This window comes from Phalaenopsis equestris, unplaced genomic scaffold (genome assembly GCF_001263595.1).
Source record: "Phalaenopsis equestris unplaced genomic scaffold, ASM126359v1 Scaffold000840, whole genome shotgun sequence".
In the NCBI taxonomy this organism is placed as follows: domain Eukaryota; kingdom Viridiplantae; phylum Streptophyta; class Magnoliopsida; order Asparagales; family Orchidaceae; genus Phalaenopsis; species Phalaenopsis equestris.
Window position 1 is genome coordinate 3,951,096 of NW_018165280.1, and position 11,240 is coordinate 3,962,335.

Below are 11,240 nucleotides of genomic sequence, written 5' to 3' on the forward strand. Positions count from 1 at the left end.
TTTCAATTGGTCTCCTAGCTTGAAGACCCCTGCCGAGGCGGAGAATATCACTTTTGAGGAAAATGGTGATTCAGTCAGTGGATGATACAACCAGTGTAGCAGTTTTCAAGTTGGAGAACACATTTGCGGAAAATGGTGATTCAGTCAGTGAATGATACAATCAGTGTAGCAGTTTTCAAGTTGGAGAATTGTTGAGATTGGTGAAGTCCAATCAATTATTTAAATTGGCAAATTTGGCATTTTTGGGAGCCAATTTAATTTGATAGTTGAATTAATTGCTCTGTTAATGGCTTTCCTTTATAGCTTCTCACGTGCCTTCCTCAGATTGGCAAATTAAGATCCCGCCAACCCAAACTCTCCCGCCTCTCTGGACTTTCTTTAATGGGCCGAAGAATTGAAGGAATTAAAAGCAGTTATGGCATGCCTCTCTCTCCTCGCGTTGGTTTTACTGCTCCAAAGAATCGCAAGTTTTCTCATGTTTCTTTTGGCTCACGGACGAAGAAGGAAGGAAAGCATCGCAGGAGCTTTTCTCCTTGATTTCTTCTTCCGCCTGTGGCTCTAGTGTAGAGAGAGAGAGAGAGAGAGAGAGAGAGAAAGAGAGTTCTTTCTTGTACGTCTCAAGCTAATAAAATCCTTTGCAACTCTGTGTACGTAATCAATTTGTCGAACCACATAAATCTATATTTGTCTGTTTCTCTATTTTCTGGTTTGCGAATTTGATCGGTCAATTTTTCACTTTATCACATTCATTTTTCACTTTATCGCATTCATTTTTCACAACAAGCCCCACAGTAGCTCCAACTCTGGAGACAACTATAAAACCCAAAATGAAAGCTTTATATTGCTTAATAAAGTTGCTATACGATAGAAATATATCCTAGTCACACCCAAGAACCCCTGCATGTTGCAGAAGAGAATTTCAGAGCACTCAATATGATGTTAGGAGCTCCCGAAGTTAGTGAAAAAGATTCTAAGAATTCTACATGGATTAGTTGCTCCTGGAGATGTCATCGTTGGAATCAAAGATTTCAGTCCCCCAATTTTAAAAGTAAAATAAAAATTAATCTGCCTGCCCAACGTGCCTGAAACAACAATAGATGGATACTAAACGAACATCAAAGAGATATAATTACATTGGGATAATTTGTTTGTGAATAGCAATGTTTTGAATAATACAATTAAATTCCAAGGATACTGGTCTTGAATAATACAGTTTATACAGATGCATAATTTCATTAAATATCATCTCGTTCCACCACCTTCTTATCATTCTTATCATCTACATCAATATGTAAATTCATATCTTGACATTCATATACATAGTAACCAATCAAAAGTCTTTTAAGGAAAAAAATAAATAAATAAAAAGAATTTTTATTATTATCCTTATTTACATTGATGTTGCAAACATTGATGCATTGGGTGTAGTATTTTATGTATTTTGATGACAAAGCAGGTTTCTAGTTAGATAGTAATTTTTTTGGTATATTAAATTTCAATATGTATTCAAATTTTAAGAAGCTAAATTGTCAATGTGCAACATCATCAAACAGATCTTAAAACATGAAGCAAATTCTGATCATACTTCAGAAAATTAATACATACATAATCAACAAAAGAATGTCTGAGTTGAGCCATAACATTAAACAATCAATGTGGAAATACCATCAACTGAACAGAAGCAACAATAACAATGCACAAACCTAAATAATTTCACACCTACAAAAGAAGAGAATACCAAAGATTTTTACAGCATATATGACACAACGGATGGGGACATGAAATTCATACGAGTTTAAAGGATCTATAAGTAATTTAGGTGTTCTAATTTTTTGCTTCTGATGAAGACTTGGGAATTGATGGCTTCCCAAGGATTGCTTTCTTCGCTTTCACAATTGAGCGCTTTACCTTGGAGAATATGTTTGATTCTCGCTTACTCACCTCTTTGGTCGGTTTTGCATCCGCAGAATCAGAAGAAACAATTGAACCTTGATCCTTTGATTTCTCAATCTCTGCCTTTTCAGCTCCCAACTTTTCTTCCTCAGGTTTGTCAGTAGTATTCTGTAACACTTCCTCCTTTCTATTCTCAGAATCGCTAGCTTTGTTTCCCACCACATCGAGATCATTGGAGGCCTCATCTTGCTTCTCCTTAACTTCTTCTGATGCTATAATATCTTTCGCCGCCTCAGGAAATAGCATAGAAGTATCTAAATCTCTGGTTGTCTCAATTGGAGCTTCTGACTCATTTTTTGAACTCTCACTGTTGTTCTCCTCAATCACTTGATTAATTGACTTTTCTAGAGTAATGTTATCTTCTGGTACCTTCAATGAAGCTGCATCTTCACCTTTGAACCTTTCAATCTTCTCCTCTTCACCTGAAGAAACTTTATCACCCTCAGAAGAAACTTCACAGGCTTCAGGAATGGATGTCACTTCTGAAGATTGCTTATTGCTCTGCTCCTTTGTAATTTCAGCAGTTTCAGCTGCAGTAGGATCTGTGGACGTATCATGTAAGTTGGTCTTCTCAGCATCTGCATTCACATCTTTCTCCTTGCCAACCAACACACTTTTTGAACTTTCGCTCGTCTGCTTGATCACTTGATTAGGCAACTCTTCTGCAATTGTGATATCTTTTGATGCCTCCACTATTGCATTTTCACCTTTCAAGCTTTTGCTCTTCTCTTCATCACCAGCGAAAACTTCATCACACTTAGAAGGGATATCAATGGCTTCAGAAGTGATATCGAGTTCCTTGGATGCCACTTCAAAAGCTTGCTTATTGCTATCCTCCTTAATATTCTCAGCAGTTTCTGAGGCATTTAGTTGATCAGAAGCGACTTCAGCTGCTGAAGGATCTGTGGATGTATCAACCAATTCTCTCTCTTCGGCCTCTGCATTCACATCTTTCTCCTTGTCAACCAACTTATCTTCAGGTGGAGCTTTGTTCTCACTCGCTGAACTCTCACTCTTCTTCTTCTCAATCACTTGACCAAGTAACTCTTTGACGGTGGTGATGTCTTTTGGCGTCTCTACTGAAGTTTCAGTTTCAACTCTTAAGATTTCACTCTTCTCCTCACCTGCAGAAAGTTTATCATCCTCGGCAGGGACTTTACTATCTTCAGGAGCAATATTGAGTTCTTTGGATGTCTCTTCTAGAGCTTGTTTATTGGTCTTTTCCTCAGCAATCTCAGGGGCTTTTACTTGTTCAGAAGAAACTTCAGCTGCAATAGCATCACTGGATGTATCAATTAAGTCTCTCTGTTCATCCTCTACATACAAATTCTTCTCTCTGTCAACAAATTTATCCTCAGTCGGAGCCACCACCTCATCTGTGGATGTATCCATTAAGTTTGCAATTTCAGCCTCCGAATTCACATCTTTCTCCCTGTCAACCAACTTATCCTTGTCCGGAGCTTCCATCTCACTTTTTGAACTCTCGCTCTTCTGCTTGATCACTTGATCAGGCGACTCTTCTACAATTTTGATATCTTCTGGGGCCTCCACTAATGTTGAATCTTCACCTTTCAAGCTTTCCCTCTTCTCTTCATCACTTGCAAAAACTTCATCACCATCAGAATGGACATCACTAGCTTCAGAAGCGATATTGAGTTCCTTTGATGTCACTTCCGAAGCTTGTGTATTGCTGTCCTCCTTTATAATCTCAGCGGTTTCAGAGGCTTTTACTTGATCAGAATAGACGTCAGCTGCAGTAGTATCTGCGGATGTATCAACCAAATCTTTCTCTACAGCCTCTTCATTCAGATTTCTCTTCTTTTCAACCAACATATCCTCTGGCAGAGCTTTCTTTTCAGTTATTGAAATCTCATTCTTCTTATCAATCACTTGATCAAGTGACTCTTCCACTGAGGTGATGTCTTTTGGTGCCTCCACAGAAGTTGTAGCATCAACAGTCATGCTTTCAGATTTCTCCTCACCGGAAGAAATTTTATCATCCTCAGAAGGGACCTCACTAGCGTCAGGAGCAATACTGAGTTCCTTTGATGTCTCTTCTAGAGCTTGCTTATCGCTCTCCTCCTCAACAATCTCTGGGGATTTTATTTGCTCAGAAGAAGCTTCAGCTGCAATAGCATCTGTGGATGTATTAATGAAGTCTCCCTCGTCATCTTTTACAATAACATTTTTCTCCTGGTCAACCAATTTAACCTCGGTCGAAGCTGCCAAATCACTTACTGGAATCTCAATCTTCTCCTCAAACATTGGATCAAGCAATTCTTTTACTGCAGTTATATCTTTTGGTGCCTCCGCTGATGTTGATTCTCCAAGTATCAAGTTTTCACTCTTCTCCTCATCACCCACAGAAACTTTACCAACCTCAGTAGAGACTTCACTAGCTTCAGGAACAATATTGAGTTCCTGAGACGTCACTTCTAGAGCTTCATTTACAATCTCAGTAGTTGTAGGAGCTATTACTTGCTCAGAAGAGACTTCTGCTTTTGTAGGATCTGTAAAATTATTAATCAAATCTCTCTCTTCAACAGCCTTAGCATTCACCACTTTGTCCTGGTCAACCAATTTATCCCCTTCACAAAAATTGCCGCCTTCCAATGAAACTTCAGCCACTTTTGGCACAATATCAATGTTATCGCCTTTCAAAGAAGTCTTTTCCTCCTCCTCAACCACAGCACCAGGCTCAGAAGCTTTTACCTCTTCAGATGAAACATTAGCAAATAGAGGAACATCATCAGGAACGGTGGATGTCTCTATGCTGCCTTCAACAATCTCATCATCCTTCTTGACCTCAACTAGTTGGGAAACATTTTCATCAGATTGCAGTTGAGCTAAATCAGGTTTAGCTTCTAAATCCTCATAAATTCTGGCTGAAGTCTGTATTGTCTCCACTTCCGAGCCATCATCCTTTTTCTCGACCACTTCTGCAACTCCTGAAGGCCTGATTTCATAGGATGAGAATCCAACAACTTCACCTCCAGCATCAATTGTACTCGCATCTGAAATTGGCTCTTCAGTTTCTGTACTCTCTTTCGATTTCTGTTCTTCAAGAGAGCCAAATTCAACCTCTGGATCTTCCACAAGCGCCTCTTCACTGGTAAGAGTACTAGGATCAACATTTTGTTGTATTGTTTCAGAAGCATCAGGAAGAACTACAGCATGACTTTCGTCGGGAACTAGCACCTGAATTTCATCTTTTGAATCTTCTGACTTGTTCAATTTGATATTGACTTTGTCTTTTGAGGAATCTGGGTTATCCACTTCCTGCGTCTCAGCCACAATATCTCCATCTTCAGAAATATCCACACCAGTTGAAGCCAAGAGTGCCACATCTTGTTTTCCTTCATCATCAGATGTTGGCTTAACTTTAGTATCTTTCAAATCTTCTTTTTTGTATTCTGAAAACACAGGTTCTTGGGATGTGAATGTCTCGGATGAATCACTTTGCACAACACTTGGGGTTTTATCAGCGCCATCAGCTTGGCTTTGCAAGTTTATTTCCTTGGCCTCTTCTTTCACATCGTTTTCCCTGTCGACCAATTTATCCTCAGAAGGAACTTGCGTCTCATTTATTGAACTCTCTCTCTTCTTCTCCTGAACCACTTGATCAAGTGGCTCCTCTGCGGTAGTGATATCTTTTGGTGCCTCCACTGAAGTTGCAACTTCGCCTTCCAAGCTTTCACTCTTCTCATCGCCTGCAGAAATTTTATCACTGTCATAAGGGACTTCACTCGCTTCAGAAGTAATATTGAATTCCTTGGATGACACTTCATGAGCATCATTTGCAATCTCAATAGTTTCAGGAGCTTTTACTTGAACAGAAGAGACTTCAGCTTCTGCAGGGTCTGTGATTGTCTCAACCAAATCTCTCTCTACAGCCTCAGCATTCGCCTTTTCCTTATCAACTAATTCATCCCCTTCCAAAATGTTTCCTTCTTTAAATGCAACATCAGCTACTCTAAGCACGGTATCAAAGTTATCACCACCAGGCTCAGAAGTGTTTTCCTCTTCATATGAAACTTTAGCAAGCGGAGAAATGTCATCAGGAACAGCGGATATGTCGATGCCGCCTTCAACAATTTTATCATCCTTCTTGACATTAACCCCTTCAGAAAAAATTTCATCAGATCGAGTTTGAGCAAAATCAGGGTTCACTTCAAGACCTTCATGAATTTCAACTGGAGTCTGCATTGTCTCCACTTCCGCAACTCCTGAAGGCTTCACATCATCAGAAGATGGGCCAACAACTTCACCTCCAGCATTAGTGCCACTAACATTTGAACTTGGCTCTTTAGTTTCTGCACTCCCACTTGATTTATGTTCTTCAGGAAAGCCAGATTCAACTTCTAGATCTTTCACAGGTACCTTTATACTGGAAAGATCAGTAGAAACCAAAGGTGGTTCCACTGGATTGCTGTCATTCTCAGACGCTAGCTTGGTTTCAACATCTTTTAAATCTTCTGTTTTGGATTCTGAAAAGGCAGGTTCTTGGGATGCGGATTTCTCAGTAAAATCACTTTGCACAACACTTGGGCTTTCACGAGCACCATCAGCTTGGCTTTCCAAGTTTATTTCTTTGGTCTCATCGTTCAAATATTTCTCCTTAACAACCAATCTATCCTCCGAAGAAACTTGTGTGTCACTTACTGAATTCTCATTCTCCTCCTCAACCACTTGATCAAGTGGTGCAGCGGTGGTATCTGTTGATGCCTCCACTGAAGTTGCAGCTTCGCCTTTCAAGCTTTCACACTTCTCGTTCTTCTCCTCAAACACTTGCTCAAGTGGTTCTTCTGCAGCAGTGGTATCTCTTGGTGCCACCACTGAAGTTGCAGCTTCGCCTTTCAAGCTTTCATTCTTATCATTCTTCTCCTCAATCAGTTGATCAAGTGGTTCTTCTGCAGTGGTGGTATCTGTTGGTGCTTCCAATGAAGTTTTCAAGCTTTCACTCTTCTCATTCTTCTCCTCAACGACTTGATCAAGTGGCTCTTCTGCAGCAGTGGTATCTGTTGGAGTCTCCGCTGAAGTTGCAGCTTCGCCTTCCAAGCTTTCAGTCTTCTCTTTCTTCTCCTCAACCACTTGATCAAGTGGTTCGTCTGCGACAGTGGTATCTATTGGTGCCTCCACTGAAGTCGCACCTATGCCTTTCAAGCTTTCACTCTTCTCTTTCTTCTCCTCAACTACTTGATCAAGTGGTTCTTCTGCAGCGGCGGTATCTCTTGGTATCTCTGCAGAAGTTGCAGCTTCACCTTTCAAGCTTTCACTCTTCTCATTCTTCTCCTTAAACACTTGATCAAGAAGTTCTTCTGCAGCGGTGGTATCTGTCAATGCCTCCGCTGATGTTGCAGCTTCACCTTTCAAGCTTTCACTCTTGTCATCCTTCTCCTCAATCAGTTGATCAAGTGGTTCTTCTGCAGTGGTGATACCTGTAGGTTCCTCCGATGAAGTTTTCAAGCTTTCACTCTTCTCATTCTTCTCCTCGACGACTTGATCAAGTGGTTCTTCTGCAGCAGAGGTATCAGTTGGTGTCTCCACTGAAGTTGCAGCTTCGCCTTCCAAGCTTTCACTCTTCTCATTCTTCTCCTCAACCACTTGATCAAGTGGTTCTTCTGCAGCAGTGGGATCTATTGGTGCCTCCGCTGAAGTCGCAGCTTCGCCTTTCAAGCTTTCACTCTTCTCGTTGTTCTCCTCAAACACTTGCTCAAGTGGTTCATCTGCAGCAGTGGTATCTCTTGGTGCTACCACTGAAGTTGCAGCTTCGCCTTTCAAGCTTTCACTCTTATCATTCTTCTCCTCAATCAGTTGATCAAGCGGTTCTTCTGCAGTGGTGATATCTGTTGGTTCCTCCAACGAAGTTTTCAAGCTTTCACTCTTCTCGTTCTTCTCCTCGACGACTTGATCAAGTGGTTCTTCTGCAGCAGTGGTATCTATTGGGGTCTCCGCTGAAGTTGCAGCTTCGACTTCCAAGCTTTCACTCTTCTCTTTCTTCTCCTCAACCACCTGATCAAGTGGTTCTTTTTCAGCAGTAGTATCTATTGGTGCCTCCGCTGAAGTTGCAGCTTCACCTTTCAAGCTTTCACTCTTCTCTTTCTTCTCCTCAACTACTTGATCAAGTGGTTCTTCTGCAGTGGTGGTATCTCTTGGTACCTCTGCAGAAGTTGCCGCTTCGCCTTTCAAGCTTTCACTCTTCTCATTCTTCTCCTCAACCACTTGATCAAGTGGTTCTTCAGCAGCGGTGGTATCTGTCGGTGCCTCTGCTGATGTTGCAGCTTCGCCATTCAAGCTTTTTCTCCTCTCATCCTTCTCATCAACCACTTCATCAAGTTGTTCTTCTGCAGCGGCGGTATCTGTTGATGCCTCCGCTAAAGTTTCAGGTTCACCATACAAGCTTTCACTCTTCTCATCCTTCTCCTCAAGTGGTTCTTCTGCAGCGGTGGCATCTGTAGGCGCCTCCACTGAAGTTGCATCTTCGCCTTTCAAGCCTTCACTCTTTTCATTCTTCTCCTCAATCACTGGATCAAGTGGTTCTTCTGCAGCTGTGGCATCTGTTGGTGCCTCCACTGAAGTTGCAGCTTTGCCTTCCAAGCTTTCACTCTTCTCATTCTTCTCTTCAATCACTTGATCAAGTGGCTCTTCTGCAGCTGTGACATCTGTTGGTGCCTCCACTGAAGTTGCAGCTTCACCTTTCAAGCTTTCACTCTTCTCATTCTTCTCCTCAACCACTTGATCAAGTGGTTCTTCTGCTGCTGTGGCATCTGCTGGCGCCTGCACAGAAGTTGCAGCTTCACCTTCCAAGCTTTCACTCTTCTCATCAACTGCAGGAATTTTATCACCCTCGAAAAATACTTCACTAGCTTCAGGAGCATTGTTGAGTTCCTTGGATGTCACTTCCAGAGCTTCATTTACAATCTCTGTGGTTGCAGGAGATTTTACTTGATCAGAAGAAACTTCTGCTTCTGTAGGATCTGTAATTCTATCAACCAAATCCCTCTCTACAGCCTCAGCATTTACAACTTTATCCTTGCCAATCAATTTATCTTGAAAAACATTTTCACCTTCCCATGAAACTTCAGCCACATTCGGCGCAGTATCAATGCTATCACGTTCCAAAGAAGTATCTTCTTCCTCAACCACTACACCAGGCTTAGAAACTCTTTCCAATTCAGAAGAAACTTTAGCAGGTGAAGGAATATCATCAGGGACAGTGGATGTCTCCATTCCGCCTTCAACAATTTCATCATCATTCTTAACTCCAACTCCTTGGGAAATATTTTCATTAAATTCAGTTTGAGCTGCTTCATTTTGAGCTTCAAGATCCTTTTGAATTTTTGCTGAAATCTGTATTCTCTCCTCTTCCGAGCCATCATCCTTTTTCTCATCCACTTTTGCAGAGTCTGAAGGCTTCACTTCATAGGAAGAGGATCCAATAACTTCATCTTCAACATCAATTGTACTCAAATTTGAATTTAGCTCTAGAGTTTCTGTACCCTCTTTTGATTTTTGTTCTTCAGGAGAGCCAGATTCAACTTCTAGATCTTTTACAGGTACTTCTATGCTGGTAGGATTACCAAAATCAATATCATCTTTTTGTGGCACATCGGAAACAACAGGAGCAACTACAGTGGGAATTTCAGCAGGATTTTATTTTTTAAATCTTCTGACTCGATCATTTTGATTTCTACATTGTCCTTTGAGGACTCTGGATTAGGTGCTTCCGGCATCTCAGCCTTAACATTTCCATCTTCAGATGTATCCAAACCAGTAGAAAATAAAGGTGCTTCAACTGATTTTTTTTCATTCTCAAATTTTGGCTCGATTTCAGTATATTTCAAATCTCCTGTTTTAGATTCTGAAATTCTTGGTTCTTGGCATGTCGATACCTCAACAAAATCACTAGATTTTTCTTGTACTTCACTTGGCGCTTCAAGAGCACCATCAGCTTGGCTTTGCAAGTTTCTTTCAGTTGTATCAACAGTTGGTTCTGAAGAATTAGAAACCTCAGATTCCTCGAGAGAATTCCCTACCACTCCAACCTTTTCATGCTGTTCATCCTTCTTTGTTACATCGGTAACAGAAGCATCAGCAGGTTCAAGCGCTTGTTCTGAGATGCTAGCCGTAGATTCCATCCCTGTCAAGCCATCATCTTTGCTCTCATCTTCCTCCTCTTTTCCTGCAGCTTCCTTGGGCTGAAAAATAATCTCTTCACCATCAACACATTTACTAGCATCACCAACATTTTTCTCCTCCGCAGGCTGCATAAATTTGAACAAATTGTGGTGTCAGTTAATGAAATTCATTTTACCTATCATGATAAATATAAAACAAGGAAATGCACACAATTACATGTGGTGAAAGAACCCTGAAGCTCCAAGGCATTTACTATTTATAAAGAAAAGGTAATCTACAGCAGATTGTTGTGTACGGCTCATATATCATATAAGGGACAGACATATGTTGGAGCGGAACGGAGCGAGCCAGTGAAGCGGAGCCAGCGAGCGAAGCCTCGCGAGCGTAGCGGAGCTCGCAAGCGGAGTGGAACGGAAGCATTTGTCCAATCAGGGGACTTACATTATGTGGGTTGGGGGTGGGGGGGGAAACACCCCTGCGGTACGGTACAGGGGTAATTTTGTAATTACATATTGTGCACTAGGGCTATATATATATGTGTATTGTAACCCTAATGCTGTATCTTGTACTCTTTTTTTTGAATTGAAGAAAGTCTCTGCTATACCCCCGAGGACGTAGACTTATTTGCCGAACCTCGTTAAATCTCTGTGTGTTCTTCTGGATTTGTGTTGATTCTTGTGTTTTTTTGCCCTAAATTTCTCAACACAGATTTATGGCATGAGTTTGGTTTGAAAGAATTGAGTATTAAGGAAATATTATTCACCTCAAAATTACATCTTGATTGCTTAGTTTTGGTGTAGTTCATAAGAAATTGAATTTACTTAGAAGATTAGAACATATGCGTTTTCCCTTTATGATCTCTACATAGACCCAGTGAATCACAAAAGTAAAACTGAAGAGTTAATAACTTGATGTTGTGTTCCTTCTTCAATTTATTGGTTATTCCTTCCAATAAACCAAAAGAAAGAAAGTGCTTTCCATTTAATTTCTCCCTAACCAACCAAATGGGTGAAATCTATTTTCAAATCTAAAGGTGTGTAATTATCTTGATTTCTTTATGAAGTGTGGAGGATAGGATTAAAAACAATTAATAGAATTAATGCAGCTCGAGTAAATTCAAATAAAAAAAAATGTGTATAATTCAGAAA

At 40.6% G+C, this 11,240-nt stretch overlaps 1 protein-coding gene across 1 annotated transcript; it reads right to left on the reverse strand.

Annotated features, from left to right (window-relative positions):
• Positions 1-1,623: 1,623 nt before the first annotated feature.
• On the reverse strand, positions 1,624-9,598 carry LOC110031587 (extracellular matrix-binding protein ebh-like). Its single transcript, XM_020734842.1, has one exon. It carries the CDS (start codon positions 9,181-9,183, stop codon positions 1,825-1,827), a length of 7,359 nt encoding a protein of 2,452 aa, XP_020590501.1. The 5' UTR covers positions 9,184-9,598; the 3' UTR covers positions 1,624-1,824.
• Between the last annotated feature and the right edge of the window lie 1,642 nt (positions 9,599-11,240).